General features: G+C 40.4%; 1 protein-coding gene across 1 annotated transcript; it reads left to right on the plus strand.

The window, feature by feature from the left end:
• The first annotated feature begins 8,322 nt into the window (after nucleotides 1–8,322).
• LOC128361685 (hatching enzyme 1.2-like) lies at nucleotides 8,323–16,167 on the plus strand. The gene is made up of 10 exons (XM_053322225.1): nucleotides 8,323–8,400; nucleotides 8,506–8,509; nucleotides 8,861–8,932; nucleotides 9,031–9,186; nucleotides 9,943–10,063; nucleotides 10,148–10,326; nucleotides 10,998–11,079; nucleotides 11,754–11,878; nucleotides 15,550–15,820; nucleotides 15,906–16,167. Exons 1-10 carry the CDS (start codon nucleotides 8,323–8,325, stop codon nucleotides 16,165–16,167), a joined length of 1,350 nt encoding a protein of 449 aa, XP_053178200.1.
• Nucleotides 16,168–16,878: the final 711 nt, after the last annotated feature.

Below are 16,878 nucleotides of genomic sequence, written 5' to 3' on the forward strand. Positions count from 1 at the left end.
TGGTTTTCTTTGTATTGAGGTTGAGGTCATTTTCCTTATCAACATTTAGTCAGAATACTGTTTTGAAATAATTTCACATTTGTATGTTTGAAAGAGAAAGTAATCAGTAAGAGGAGAGCCAACAATTCCACAAGGAGTATTTTGTCATATTGTCAAGAATAGTATTATTGCTAACCTGATGTGCCAAATGATTTATTGCCATTTGAAAAGTCAAACTTGGAAACGGTTTGGAAAAGGGCAGGCACTTCCAAAAATCACTTGGCAGATGTTTGGATGAACCATCCATTGATCACCATATTACCTGGTCGGGCAGCTGGATTCATGATATCACAAGGTGATGCAAGAATCCTCATAGGATGCTGTTTGGCCCAAACCACAGGTAGTTCGGACACAAGAGCATAACTTATTTGACATGATGGATTCTTGATGTTGCAATCTTGTCATTATTATTTTGTTATATTATTTTAGGGCCAACCTGCTTCTAGTGTGTGTGTGTGTGTGTGTGTGAGTGTGTTCATCTGCTCAAAAGCATAATTTCTAAACTGAGTCTAAGCTGATCTGTGTATGTATGTGTGCTCATCCACTGGAAAGTGCAATAATGTTCCCCATTGCACCATCTAGTGATGGTTTTCAGCTACTTTGTGTGTAAAATATAAATACTGTGTGTATGTGTGTGTTCATTGGTTTGGAAAGCAATAGTGTTGCCCTTTGCCCCATTGCACCATCTAGTAGTGCCTCAGCTGCTCTCTCTCTCTCTCTCTCTCTCTCTGTGTGTGTGTGTGTGTGCGTGCACTTGTGTATCAGGGTTATTATAGGTAACTAAAACTAAGACTAGACAACAACAAAAAAACTACTGACTAAGTATGTTGTCAGCACTGTAGCCAGCATCAGAAAGGTGTGTCAGTATCTCAGAGGTGATGTAGGCTACTGTGCACCAAGTTGATGCAAGTCAAGCAACCCAATAAAGATGCTCCTCTGGCATGGAATTGCTGACAAAGCGAATCATCACAGACAAATTTTCCACATTGCACCTGTCTCTGGTCCTATCACTTTTGAGGCAAAACCCCGCAGAATCCGCATTTTCATATTTTTTCCTGATCTCTCCAAGCACCATGTCTGCCAGTGTTTCTATCATTTCATTTTGTATATCCTTAGATGGATATTTTGCATTCTTTGGGATACCCTTAGCAATGCTTGCTAGCTTCTCATCCTTCTCTAAGGTGTACTCCATCAGCTTTAGGAAGAGACCTGAAGCAATGTCGTCGTCAGCTGCATCATGCCTCAAAGTTTCTGCAGTCCCACGGAGCCCCAACTCATTTACACAGAGAAACTTAACAGCACTGCCCACACTCTTGACATAGTAATGTTTTTTTTCAAATTGTGTTTTACCAACCAACAGGGAGTCAACAGTTGCCCCTGTTGCCTCTCTGCTTTTGTGAGTCCATACAGTTCAAGCTGCTGGACACATGCCTCTGTTGCCCCTTGTCTCGATCAAGTGCTGCTTTTCAGTTGTTAAAACCAGTTAAGGTAAAAACAACATCCCTCTCATTAACAGCGCTGCCATATTTCCGACTGGGGAAACAGAAGCAGGCGTCTCGCACCACAGAATACTCTAGCCATGGTCGTGTGCGGTACCAGGCAGGATTGAATGATCTCAATGTTGTACCAAATGCACGCTTTGGGTAGCTACCCAGTATTGGCTGAGATAGTGCATTGCCATTTAAGTCACTGAGTAGCTGAGCAGGCTGCTTTGGGTGAGCACTTGTTGGGGGGATGGAGGGAGCTGGTGCAGGAGAATCAGTGCTTGCTGATGCTAAAGGTGCAGTATTGCTAGCTGCTGTCTCTGATGTACTAGCAGTAGCATCATTGCTACTACTACATGCAGGAGCAGCACTACACTTTTTAAAAGCTCTGAAAAACGGATGCATAACACAGCATTAACTTTCTCTTTGTGAGCTGCTGCTGTGATTATAAAAAAAAAAAAACAGTACAGAACTACAGACTGGGGCGATGCCGTTGCTCCGACGCAGAAGAATAAATCAGCCTTAAAGGATAATTACCGTTTTTTACAGCCTGGACCTTATTTCTAGCATAAAATACGACCATTTACTCACCCAGACAACTTTGGTGTCATTTGGAGTCGTTCGGATGAAGTTAGCTCCAGTGGAGCGCCGCGTGAGTACACGGGGCACCGAAGCGCAGCCTCTATATAACGCATTATCTGCTGCTAAACTAGTTCATTTCACCAATATTTTGTTATGATACATTAGTGCTATTCCCCTCCGAGCCCGTGGTGGCATGTTATCAACATCCGGGGTCTGTAGGTTGACCTACTAACCTCTGATCTGGATGATGTCATTTCCGAGCGTCTCTACCACAGCCCGGTTTATCATTGAGCGGAAATCCTCCAGTGTTGTGATACAGATGTTTATTGACACATCCAGACGCGTATCTCCTGGCCTCACATGCCACCACGGGCTCGGAGGGGAATAGCACTAACGTAGAATCCTTTGTCGGTCGGTTAGTTCAATCAACTGCACAACACGCCATATTGCCACAAAAAAACTACCCAAAAATAGGCTAACAAACACGGACACCGCAGCGCCTGTCAACTGCTGGATGTAGCCGCCCGCGGACCTCTGGGTGTAGCCTAGCCTAGCCCAGCCGATGCTTTAGCATAGAGCTAACTGCCGGTAACAGTCTGTGAACCTGGAAACAATCGGTAAAGACCAAAAAAATAAAATGTACCAGCCTGCTACAAAAGAGGCTATTGCATTTTGGTCAACCATTGTCTGTCCACTGAACATGACTGACCTATAGTGCGCTTATACCTCACTGGACTGAAGCATCTTTTATCTTCATCATATGGGAAACTGTGGCTGTCTTTCAGCCCTGGCTGACATGGGCCGTGCTTCATCAGTGCTCTGATCAGCTGATGTGTGAGAGGTTTCTCCTTGAAAAAGAAGGGATCCGTTGGGTACTGATCCTCAACGTTAAGTAGAAAATCAACAGATGAGGGCCCTGCAGTGCTATCTGAAACGGAGGAACATTGATCAGATTCAGGGGGAAATGGGCGGAGAGGGGGTGTTCCGCAGCAGAAGTTTCCATCAGCCTGTCATTATCATCGTAATGATCATCATTTCCACTTTCATCACAGACTACAGCTGTGCCCTCATTCAACTCATCCTCGCCGCTATCACCATCCTCTTCCCCTGTCTCCTCATTACCTTTGTCCTCGGAGCTAGCTGCGCATTCCTTGCTAACTTGGCAGGGCTAGCAGCAACAAGACACTGACTGGATGTGGAGGGTTGAGATGGTCGGAAGAAGTTGGTGAGAGGAACACAAGCGGCCACAACATTCTTCCTCTGCTCTTGCTCTTTGCGCTTTAGCGCACCTGACTTGTGTTTCTTCATTTTTTAAACAAAGTAAACAGACAACATGCGCACGCACGTGCTGCACATCAATGTCAAATGCATATACACAGGCAGACATATAGAGAGAGATTTTTAATCTTGCTCCGATCTGGACTTTAAAAAAAAAAAAAAAAATTTATATAAAATGTGCTTTCTCCTGCGTAGAGCCGGCCTCGCGCCACATGACTTACTTTAACGAATTTCGTTGGTTTATATAACACAGATTTTTAAAATATTACTTTTATGAGGGTCACAGTCACAGACAACTTAGCATTTCATAATTGTGGTAACGGTGCAGCAGATGAAATGAAGTCCATGCAGCATGCTGGATGCAAACTAATATTAAGCCTATAGCCTATTCATTATAATGTCGATGGACATAAATTGAGGAAAATTGGCTTCTTTTCCCGGGATTTAAAATGTCTAATTATGGGAAAAATATTAATCCCTAGTGCGCATGTGTGACCAAGTGTACCGTGCCAGGGAAGTGTACAGTACTCAAGCACGGTACACTTGCACTCACACTAGCCAAATAATCCGTATTTAAGGGGGCAAATGTGCTTGGGCACGGTACGATTGCCTAGTGTGAGTGCGCCCTAAATCACTTGTTAAACTAACTCAAACTAAGCTGAAATAAAAAAGCAAACTGAAAAACAAAATAAAAAATATAAAAATGAATGAAAATTTCGATACTATAGTAACCTTGGTGTGCGTACTGTGACTCCATTGCAGTATTCAGTGGTCATATCTGCTCTGTTATTATGTGTGTGTGCATGTTCATTTGCTGGAAAAGAAAACACTGACTCCATTGCATCACCTAGTGGTCTCATCTGCTCTGCCATTACTAATATACTAACACTAATGTAATAATAAGTGTGTGTGTGTGCGTGTGTGTGTGAATGTATGTGTTTGAAGAATGTAGAATGGAACCATCCATGTGAGTTTCGGTCAATTAGATGAAAAATATCCATAATTCTGATATAAAAATATTAACCTGAGGACAGCAACAGAGCTAATTAAAGAATAAGGATGAATTTCCCATAGATCAGTTGTCATTCGGTGATTAGTTTGAGGGGGTCAGAATTCTTTATTGAACAGTTTCTCATCCTCAGTTCCTCTTTTTCACACATGGCTTATGTCAAAAGACCTTCTTAAGACTATAGACTGTACTCAACTTGATTTAATATTACTGGACCAGAAAGAAAACATCTTTCAGCCAGCTGCTGATCTGTATTTTTCACACTGCCTTTATCTTTTAAGTCAACATTGTTGAGGATGCGGCCATCTTTTTAGAATAAAACGTTGTTGAAATTGTCATTGAACAAAATCAGCTGATGTTTAGTTTTCAGCACCCACACTGTGACTGGTTGATCAAACTTAAAGTAGGTATAGAAGTGGTGGGTTCGGCTGTGTAGACAGTGCAGTTAAAAGTGTAGTGTGAGTTAACACACTAGTTGAAGGTTAATGAAAACCTACAGTATCTGCTCATCTTTAGGTGCACATATACAAATGTGCAGCCTAATGTTATTGCAGTGAAAAATAAACCGTGACAACAGCTGAACAGTAAATGCAGATGATCAGCAGTATTCACATTTCATTTCATTCACCTTCATGGACAGGGTGCAGTGAAGCTGTTAGATAAACACACATGGGTGTAAACAATGTAGCATGTAATGTACTTGATAAGCCTTTTTTCTGGCCTTGCTCTGAAGGCCAGACTCTGAGTGATGATATATAATAACAGTGTTAACTAGCTCCTGTTGGCTTGAGCATCTTCTTCATAGAGTTGTGTGTCTTTAGAGTCACAATGCTGCTGAGGTAACTGAATGGATCAGCTAACTGCTGCTGTTAACACTGACTCTTCACTTTGATGCTGAGTAATTGTAACTGTTGTTCAGTCTCCTTCAGTCTGTGTTGTGTTGTGTGAAGTATGGACCAACACTCTTCAACTTTTGACCGTTTATTGCCTGAATACAGCATGAAAATCCACTGGTCAGTCATGTAGGCACAGCAATGTTAAGGCACAGCTCTTGGGCTCAATCCTCTCATACTGGCACTATTCATTAATAAAATATGATAAATAAATGCACAACAAAAATATGTACCTGAATACAGCATGAAAATCCACTGGTCAGTCTGTAGGCACAGCAATTTTAAGGCACAGCTCTAAAGAAAAGTTAGCAAATGTTAGCTTAGTTTAGGCGCTAAGGAAGCTAACTACAGTGTAAACACTAAATAAAAATATGAACAATTTCACACATAAAAGTGAGTACAATGCAGTCGCCACTTTCTGTAATATAGTCGGACATAATATCATGATAGCTGTGTCACTGAATTACGTTATTTTGACAGATTTAATGTAACGCTGTGCTTCATGTAACCTACAATCCTCTCATACTGGCACTGTGCCGACGTCACAGCCAGAATTTATGGACTGAGGAGAGACCTGCAAACCAATGGGAATTCAGTTACATAATGAACCAAGCTCACAACCTCACCGGTCTAGTTGGAAGCATGTACAATATCATCAAACTAAATACCAGTAGAAGTTGAGTTTCTGTATCTGTATCTAGCAGCAACTAGACTGTTGATTCAGAATGACTTTGACATGATTGTTGCACTAACAATCGGGAGCTAAATGGCTGAATCCAGCAGAAAGTGTTAAACTTGCTATCTTAAGAGGAAGGCACCATGTGATTGGATGAAAGGTGAGGGAGAAGTGATTAGTCACAGTCATGAACGTGACATGAATTAATAAAAAAAATAATGAAAAAACAAGTCATAATATTGAGTTCATTTTTTAAAATTATTTTACAGATTATTGTTCAATTCATTTATTTCTATTTTCTTTCATGTCATTATCTATACTTTAAAAATAATATTGAGCCTTTGATGCTCTGGGAACATAAACAAAAGGTTCTCTATAGGGACAGATAAAATAAAGAAACATAAAACACAATAAATGGACTGCTCCAATTATGAGAAGAGGAGCTGAATCCAGCTGTAGTAACTTGTAGTGATGTTGTAAGACAGTGTTTCTCAACCGGTGGAACACTCTCCGGGGAGGGGGGGGGGGCGCGAGCGGGCGCGAGTAGGCAACAGGATGGAGGGAAAAATCATAAAAATAAAAAAAAAAATCATTAAAAACAAATCGCGAAAATCCCCATGATCAGTCGAGGGAACTGCGACATGTTCCCCAGCCTTGCAGACTTTATCACTGATGCAGGCACGTCACACGATTTCACCTCTTTATTTCAGTCAGCGTCTGAGCACCTGTCTGCAATGAGACAACAATTTGCGACGTATTTCAAAGAGGATTATCGCTCTTTCGCGTGGGTTCGAGATCCATTTGTGTGCACAGCAAACGAGCTGTCAATTGACATGCAGGAACAGCTTATTGAGCTGAAGAGTGACAGTAGGCTGAAGGAACGTTTCACCTCCTGCCCTCTTTCGTCATTCTGGGCAGCATTGATGCAGGAATACCCTCAACTCTGTGACGTCGCATTGAAGATTCTCCTCCCTTTCGCGTCGACATATTTGTGTGAGGCAGGCTTCTCGAAAATGACTGCACTCAAAACGAAATACCGGAATCGTGCACAAATTGAGGATGATTTGAGGCTATGTTTATCAGACATTGCACCAAGAATTGAGGATCTTTGCAAGGCAAAGCAGGCTCAGGTCTCACATTAACATCGCCTACCTCCCGGTTATAACAATAGCCTAGTAATGATAATAGGCCTATGATAATAATAATAATAATAATAATAATAGTAATACTACTACTACTACTACTAATAATAATGTTAATAATAACAGCAAAGCATGTAACTATAATTATATAGCTAGCCTAGTAATGATAATAGGGATATCACTACTCATAATAATAATAATAATAATAATAATAATGCCTGCAAGCTCACATTAGAAGTCTGGTGCTACTGCCAGTTATAACAATAGCCTAGTAATGATGATAGGCCTACCTGATGATTATAATAATAATAATAATAATAATTATAATAATAATAATAATAATAGGCTAATAATAATAATAATAGTGTGGGCCTAAAAATAACAAATCTATTATTTTATCTATCTATCTATCTATCTATCTATGCAAGGTGGTGTAGTGGGGTTGGGGCCGCGAGGGAGGGTGACACCGGGGGGAGGGGGGGTCCCAACTGCAATGAACCAGCTTTGGGGGGGCCCAGCTTGCAAAAGGTTGAGAACCCCTGTTGTAAGAGACTGCATTAGATTGTAAAATGCTTCTATGGTGTTGTACATTGTCTTTAGTACAAGGTGGACAGGCGTTGCTTTGTTTTGTTCACCTGTGCTGGTGTTTTACTCTAAGTTCACCAATCTTATGAAAACACAGATTTATAATGAAGTCATTCATGTTTAGAACTGCAGAGGTCAAATGAATGGTGTATAGAAATTAACGTGTTAAACATTTCAATCTTGAGTACAAACCATGGGAACAGAAAATGTTTTTAACATATGTAATCCATGTGTTTTGTACAGTATGATGAAAAATGGAACAAGTGTCCTTTTCCCACCAGTATCGTATTGGGGGTGTGTCTGCATATGTGTCTTCACAGTATATGACTGATAAGCCTGTGAGTTTAGCTGATTCTTTGGGTTTATCAGTACTCTGATAATCCATATTTGGACTTATTGACTCAGTTGAACATGTTTAAAAACCTGCAGACAAACCTCAGCTGCACACAGAGGACTCAAGGTGAGTTCAGCTGCAAATGTTTGTAGCAGAATGTAACAGGAACATGTGCTCTGTCTCTTACTGTATTCAGATGAAGCTGTATGTGTTTTGGTTCAATATTGTTTATGATACAGCTTCCACTCAGAGGAAAGAAACAGTAAGTGATTCTTGTCTGTGTCCAGCAGGTCTGTCAGGATGGATCGCATGTCTGTTTTCAGATTCTCAGCTCTGACTCTGCTGCTGCTGTCTGCCTCCTGTTGGGCAGACAATCAGGTAGGATCATACTGTTATTCACACCTCAACTGAGTTTTAAACAAACAGATTTACATATGCATGTCCAGAAGGACAGTGGCTTTAGTTGTTCACCAGCACTTGCAGGCAGGTTTCCTCACAGTTGGTGATTTGACCATGTGGGTGATATATCTATGCAATACTTTAGTTTCCATGATATAAGCTAAAAAGTGTATCTCTAAGCTTGTTTTCCTTATCAGTCACTATAAGACTCTATATGGTTCTTTGGTTGAAGAGTTCTATTAGCTTTTAGCTGTTATTTCATGTCATGTGTTTCTATTCATTTCTAATACATGTTTATTTTTCTTCTCTAATCCCTCCATGGAACATGCAGGCAGGTATGCAATCTATTCTAATTGTATTAATATTGTATTGTCCAGTATTTTTACTAAAGTGTCTAAATGAAATGTTGTTTGATGTTGTTGATGATGTCATTGAGCAGAGTACGTTGCAGAGGAGGACTTAGGAGAGCTTTCGGTCTCTGAACTTCTGGAAAGAGCCAACAGTAATCTGAGTGAGTGTGACCTGCTGCAGTCTTCATGTTCCTCTTCTTCTCTTAAATTTATCAGTAGCAGTTCAACAGGTTTACACGGGCTGCTTGATGTGTTTCAGTGCGTTCCCAAGATGAACCCATCCTGACAGAAGGGGACATCGCCGTTGACAGCGAGGCCGAAAGGAACGCCGACCCTTGCACCAGCCGAGGCTGCATGTGGGGCAAATATACTGATGGGAAGGTCTACATTCCTTATTACATCACCAATCACTTCTGTAAGTGTCAGACGGAGGCCCATGAGGCCCAATACTCAGACTCTTATAGCAGTCTGTATGACTTTCTCTGGCTGTCGGAACTTTTCAGACTTTCTTTTGAGGTCATCATCATGGCATATCATTTTTAAAATAAGACATTTTTGTCTGATATATGAAAATAAATAGAATTTAACACATTTAGACCGTTTAGCTTGGTCTGGTTTTTTTTTTTTTTTAAATGTGTTATAAAATGTAATCGGTAACGTAATCCAAGAAAAAACTGACTACTTCAAAATAATTTCAGCTACAGTGTCTTAATTATGTAACACCTTTACATGTATTCCAAGTCTGCTCATGTGCTACTGTTAGCTTAATGTTTACCATCTGCCATCATCCAGTAGTTGTTGCCATAGTGCTCATATGAAAGATTTTTAAACTGGACACACTAAGCAGTCTGAGGGTTGACTAACTCTAAAATACTAGAAACTAGTGAACCTTGCAACACTGAGGCTACAAACAACCCAGAAGACAACACTCTCTGTAGGGACTGTTACACTAATACTCTCTCCATTCACAAAAAGATCTGTTATGAACATGTAATTGTCTTATAATATAATATATATATATATTATATAATATAATGTGGTATAAATGTTATTTTTAGAAAAGAAATTGAATTGAATACTGTCTAATATTGGGGTCAGTATGTTACAGTGCTCAGTTTTTTATACTGTGAGATGGTTAAAAGCTAAATGATGTGTGGTGTCTCACTGCTAGCCTCCCGTGAGAAGGCCATCATCACCCGTGGACTGGAATCCTTTTCTTCCTTCTCCTGTATCCGCTTCAGGCCCAGCAGAAGCAGCGACCGTGACTGGCTGAGCATTGAGTCCCAGAACGGGTAGGAAACCGACACCAATGCTCAACTCAGTTTGAGTTGAAAGGTTATGTCAGTGCTCTACAACTTTTCTCTCATTCTGTCCAGCTGCTATTCCTACGTTGGTCGTGGTGGTGGTAAGCAGGTGGTATCTCTGGCTCGTAGTGGATGTCTTTACCATGGAACCATCCAGCATGAGCTGCTCCACGCTCTGGGATTCAACCATGAACAGACCCGCTCTGACAGGGACAACCACATCAGAGTCCTGCTGCAAAACGTCCAGTCTGGTAATGGAGGATGTCATCTTAGACCCATCTTAAACCCTGCTGACAGTACCTTCAAATAGATTCATTATCACAAAAGACATGGTTATATATTTCATGACTAAACTTTGGGAACAATCACACTGATAATACAACCCTTTAGTCATATCTTGCAATCTTGCAAAACTCCAAATTACATTTAAGGTCTTTCTAAATAGCAAATGTCAACATGCTAGCATGCTAAAGATGATGAACATGGTGAACCGTCTTTTGCTAACATATGCAGAACTGAAAACATTCACTCAATGGAGATTTTTATACTGTGCTGATGTTGTTTGATCAATCCTTTCTGCCAGATGTCTATTTTAAGACAATTCAAACTAGTATTTAAAGTTATTGGGCAAGACCAAGTTTCCCAAGTTCATACTTTTATCATGACTGTTAAGTTCAGAAAATCCACAACAATACACTTATGGTTCAAAAAATAAGCTGTGAGTAAGTCTTTAAATCTTTAAAAAGATCCCGATCAGCACATGATGGCACAACACTTACATGAAGAAGATGATCATTGTTTAAATGTGGTTTTCTGAATATAAAACTCTCGACACTGAAGTTTATAGCTCTGCAGCAACTGGACTCCTTTCTGAATTCCAAAGAAACACAGATGAACTTTTCTTCCTTTGTGTTTCTTTTAGGAATGGAGCACAACTTCAGGAAGATTGCCACTCTTAACCAAGGCACTCCCTACGATTACAACTCTGTCATGCAGTACCACAGGTGAGAAGAACTGGCTTCAATGTCCACACACAGCCCTGCACTGTGTCATCATACATGTGTGTTATGTAGGCTTTCTGCCGATCTGATTGGCTATATTGGATTGGCCGATATTTTGCATTTCATGTAATTTGTGAGATCGGTTGTAATGTCTTAATTCGCTGTTCCGATCAATGTCGTCATTGTCGTGTTGAAACTTTTTGCAGATGCTCCCGTTGCATAGATTGCAGATGGCTTGTGTTTTATCTGTCTCATTTACTCAGTTCCACACCACCGACATGTTTGTTTGAATCCTTAGTTTTGAGCCCTGTCACGATGTGATAGACAGGTTTTTGAATCTTGAATCATTAGCTGTCGGATTCAAACAAACATGTCGGTGTTGTGGGCAGACAGATAAAACAAGCTATTCGCAATCTGTGCAACACTAAAGTACCTTGTGGGGAAGCATCTGCAAAATGTTTCAACACCACAAATGTACCTGGATGGGGAACACAAGGAGGAGCATGCCGAGTTTAAGAAACGGATCGTGGACAAAGAAGACGTGATCGGATCGGTGATTGGTTTATTTAAACTCACTAATAGGTGATCGGCCCCAAAAATCCTGATTGTGTAAAGCCTAGTGTTGTGTGAGCAGGATGTGCTGCGGTTCAGTCTACCTGCTATGTGTTCTGCTGTAGGTACGCCTTCTCCAAGAACAACCAGCCCACCATGGTCCCCATCCCTAACTCCAACGTCAGCTTTGGTAACGCTAAGGAGATGAGCAGAAATGACATTGCCAGGCTCAACACACTCTACAAGTGCTGTGAGTGTCCTCCTGAGCACATTAAGAATATAACACACAGGCATACAAACACTGATTGTTTCACTCTTTGTTATTACGCTCAGTTTTAACCTGATCCAACTCTGTGCTGTTCACCATTACAGAGGAAGCCTGTTCAGATGTGATGAGGAGATTATCATCTCGTCCTCACTGCACAACAGAAGCTGCACACCTGAACTCAGCAGCACAACAATCAGTGATCAGACAATAAACATGCTTTGACTACATCCTTTTTGTTTTTTTCCAAGTGAACTAAATGTAATCTATGCTTTTATTAAGCTTAAGCAGTTGTTTGCTGGACTGCAAACAACTGTGAGGACTGCTGCAGGAATCGGCAGTGATCTTCTCCTTCACAGTTATAATAATAAATGAATCCACCCTGAATGAATAAATACTGAGTTGACTTGTAGGACTTTTTTGTTTGGGAAGCAAATGAAAACAGGTCTAATAATGAAAGACAGGCTGTGTCTCAATTCCGACCCAACTGCGAGGCTGCATCCTCGAAGTACCCCTCCTGCTCCCTCCTCTCCTCTGCCTCATTTTGCCTTCTCATGTCCTCCTTTATGAGGTCAAGGAGGTCATCCTCCCTCCTCCTCCTCTTACTCCTGGGCCCTGGCTGGTCCCTGCTGCTCCCTGGCTGGCTCTCCTCCTCCTCCTCCTCCTCCTCCTCTTCACTCTCCTGCTCACCCACTGCGGCACTTGGCCCTGGTGTGTCCTCACGGATGGAGGCAATGAGGACAGGGGGGGCAATAGATGGCCTCTGCCCCAGTACCTCATCCATGAGGACAAACCACGGCCAAGTGCCAGCAGTGGGCTTGCCGCTGACCCCCTCCCCTGTCCCTGGATATTTGCAATCCTAAGGCAGTGGAAATCAATCATGTCAGCAATTTTCAGCAAAAGTATTTAGTAACAGTAAAACTAATCCAAACCTGTAGGCTACCTACTTTATATATATTTTTTTAAATTGTCCCATTTTTTTTTGGCCTGGTAGGGCTGGACCTTCCCCTCCAGCCCAATCTTTTCCAGTATTGCTCTAAACACAGAGGGAAGCAAGAGAAAAGGTAAACACAAGATCACATCAACACAGGGATGCAAAGATGTACAAAAAGTTTTTCGCCCCCGTGAATAGATGGTCATTTTCCCCTCTTTGTTTAATCAGGAGCTCGGTTTGCTCCTTGCTCCCTAAAACAAAAATAAAACAAAATGTAATGTAAAACATGTTTTTTTTTATACTATGTCAACAGACAAAAGGGTTCTAATATAGCAAAAAATTATCATAATAATGATAATAATGAAGTATAACATATAATAGTGATAATCCCAAAAGTAGCTCTTTATTAAAATCTAAATTTGTTCATCTTAGTCCATTTCTATATATATATATATATATATATATATATATATAGATAGATATAGATATAGATATAAGTCAAGTAATAAAATATAAGTAATTAGTAAAAGTATAAAAGTATAAGTAGTAATAAGTAAAAATAATTAAATAAAACAAACCAATACTTACACTTGAATGAAAAGTCTTCACCTGTTGGTGTCGCCATTGTTGTGTTTTCGCGGCACTGAACAGCGCCGCGCAAAGGATCTTGGGATTTGGGAGGCCGCGAAGGATAGTAGCGGTGCATCCTCGAAAAAGAGGGAAAAGAAGGCCGCATTTCAAGGCTGCATTTGAAGGAGTCTTCGAATTGGGACAGCCTTCGCGCGGCGTTGTGACGTAATCGGCCTCTAAATGCGCACTTCGAGGATGCAGCCTCGCAATTAGGACCAGATTGGGACACAGCCACAGTATGACATGTAGCCAGTGGGTATCAAGGGTGGATTACCAACCAGACAATACTTGACAAGACAAGAACCTTATGATTGAAAAGAATATTCTGGATAACAAATGCAATAATTTATATATAATACTACTACTACTACTACTACTACTACTTCTACAACTTCTTCCATTATTACTACTACTGTGGGAACTTAGCCGCAACCTTCTGATAAAAATGAGGCAGGACTCCTCGATGTCGTTTCAGTGGTTTTACTGACGAAAATATGTATTCACAAACATCACATCGGCCTAACTGCTACAAACGGCTACTTTTTCTCAACTGAACACTTTTCTTCTTCTTCTGGTTTGCCCTCTGACCTGTCGTAAAACTGACATGTAAACGAATGAGGCGCCACCTTGTGGTCTCATACTGTAACATAACACATACAATACAACTGACTCATGTATATGTAATCTTACTTTTAACTGCATTTTACCATTTGAATATTAATCATCATGTAATATAATTAACGAGTAAATAAATAACATTCTTTTCAATAATAATAAACTTATTTCTGAATAATAATGAATTAACTGAATTAAGGATACAACTACTACTACTACTACTACTACTAATAATAATAATAATAATAATAATAATAATAATAATAATAATAACAATAATAATCATAAAAATGATTGAGTGAAATAATAACTTTCATGTGAAAAATCCAGCTCAAAGTGCTTTACAACTAATGAAATTATATGCACCAAGTGTTTCACATCAAAAAGACAAAATGAACATTAAAACATGTACAAACACAATAAGATCAATAAATGAGATAAAACAAAGAGAAAACATGATACATAGAATATGGACCTTGTTATGTGTACAGTCTGTAAATCGGTTGCTCCACTGCTTTTTCTGAGCTCATACTTGAAACTCATAAATAGATGATTCCATGCTGTGCACATTCATTCATTAGTCAACAATAATAAGTAAACCAAAATGAATGAGTTATGGCTACATAACGGTTTATAACGTAACAGTAACGTAGCAACCAGCAATAAGAAAGACGGCTGGTCAATCTGAATCGTCTTTGTCATATTCACGAAAGCAATGGCTGTAAATTTGTTAATTTGAAGTAATATATAATATGTAATGATAAGTTAATGAGTTTAGTATTGTAATGTGTGATGTTTATTAACTAACTTAAGTCAAACAAGAAGTTAAAAGTAATTTGTGAGCTAATGTAAAGTCATAGACTGTATATAAGAAAGTGTAAAGTGAGCGTTGCTTAGCAACAGTGTATCTCAGCCGACTGTTAAGGTAAACGCCTGTTTTGTGCTGTGTCGTTTTTCAGCTATTCTTTAAATATTATTACTGTTCATTAGTTTTCTTTATAGTGTGTCGCTAAGGTTTTGTATTGTTTTTCATTTGCAGTTTCACTCGTGGTATTACTATTAAATCTAAGGAAATAAAGGGAGCAAGACGCTCCGATCCTGGCTCAAGTGTACCTGAGTTTGGCTGACTGTTAAAATGTGTTAACGTACACAAAGCACACAACACACAGGGAGAACAGTACATTTACAATTAATTAAAAATGACAGAACTGAATGGTCTTCTTGCTCAAGAAAGGAACCCCCCCTGCATAGCTGCCAATGTGATTCGAATGATACCAGGACCTACACACTTGGCAGTCACTCATGCAGAAAACCTCAAGTCTTCTTTTGACCTTTTCATGCCATACCCTATTCAAGAAAATCATCCTGGATTGCACCAATTAGAAGGAAGCAGAGTTTTTGGAGAGAGGTGGAAGGTTATGGACGTAACTGATCTGGATGCTTACTTTGGAGTTCTTATCCTTGCTGGTGTTTTTAGGTCCGAAGGTGAGGCCACAGAATCCTTGTGGGATGAAGAAACTTGCAGAGAACTTTTTGTCTCTGAAAACGTTCCAAATAATTTCAAAAACCATCCATTTTGATGACCGTAATGATAGACCAGCTCGACGGCAGAGAGACAAGCAAGCTGCCATCAGGACTGTGTGGGACAAGTGGGTGGCACGTCTCCCCCTGTTTTACAACCCTGTCACTATCAATGTCACCATTGATGAGCAGCTGATGCCATTTTGGGGCCGCTGCCCATTTCGGCAGTATCTACCCTCTAAGCCCGCCAAATATGGTATAAAGATTTGGGCTGGCTGTGATGCTGCTTCATCTTAAGCATGGAACTTGCAGGTCCTACACGGGCAAGCGCAATGGAGGAGCCCCTGAGAAAAATCAAGGCAGGAGAATGGTCCTCGATATGGTTCAGGGACTTTCTGGACACAACATCATGTGCAACAATTTTTTCACATTGAACGAGCTGGGACAGGAGCTGCTAAAGCGGAAGCTGACTATGGTGGGAACAGACGCAAAAACAGGTCTGAGCTCCCTCCCCAGCTGCTGTAAACAGAGCACAGACCTGTCCAGTCATCAAAGTTTGACACGACTGACATGAACCTGGTATCATATGTACCAAAGAAAGGGAAAAATGTGGTGCTCATGAGTACACTGCACAGGGACGGGGGACTCTGTGACCAGGAGCATCGAAAGCCCGAAATGATTATGAACTAGAATGCCTGCTTTATGATGCATTTAATTATTTTCTTGCATTTTAATTAAAAAAATAAACAATAAATGAGTGACATTTCTATTCATAAACATGATTTAACGAAGGTAAAGGGAACAATTTTAACATATGTGTTGTTGCAATTGGGATGAAGTAAAGATCTGTATTTTAACAAAAAAAAGGTTTGATTATGTTGAATTAAAAGCCTCAAAATGTGATGGGTCCACCAAACCCAGCAGGACTCCCTGTGTAACAAAAAACCGGAGACCATAAAAGGGTTAAACAGTGAAATATGCTCCAGTGACTTTAGACCTCTTTTTTTTTGGTCAGTAGTGCAATCGCTTTCCTCTGCCCCAAAATAGCAAGACGCCACCAATGAACCTGACCACACCTCATTTTGAGACCAACACGCCCATAGGTGCACAGACTGGTGCACGTGCATTTACTATTTAGACAACGTGGGCCCAAGGCGAGAAAATGACACATGCGCCACATGTGCCATCCGCTGTGCGCCGACCGCAAGATGGGCCCTTATTCTCTGAACAACTTCATTATTGTACAATATAATTCAACCCAATACAACAGCTCTGCTATAAATTC

The sequence above is a fragment of the Scomber japonicus genome, chromosome 1 (genome assembly GCF_027409825.1).
Source record: "Scomber japonicus isolate fScoJap1 chromosome 1, fScoJap1.pri, whole genome shotgun sequence".
Taxonomy (NCBI): domain Eukaryota; kingdom Metazoa; phylum Chordata; class Actinopteri; order Scombriformes; family Scombridae; genus Scomber; species Scomber japonicus.

What these genes read in the sequence shown, in the direction of transcription:
- LOC128361685 (XM_053322225.1), top strand. Translation starts at nt 8,323, where the DNA reads ATGGATCGCATGTCTGTTTTCAGATTCTCAGCTCTGACTCTGCTGCTG. An exon ending in TCTGTCATGCAGTACCACAG is followed by an intron (nt 11,080 to 11,753) that starts GTGAGAAGAACT and finishes GTTCTGCTGTAG; the next exon opens with GTACGCCTTCTCCAAGAACA. An exon ending in CAACACACTCTACAAGTGCT is followed by an intron (nt 11,879 to 15,549) that starts GTGAGTGTCCTC and finishes TGGTGTTTTTAG; the next exon opens with GTCCGAAGGTGAGGCCACAG.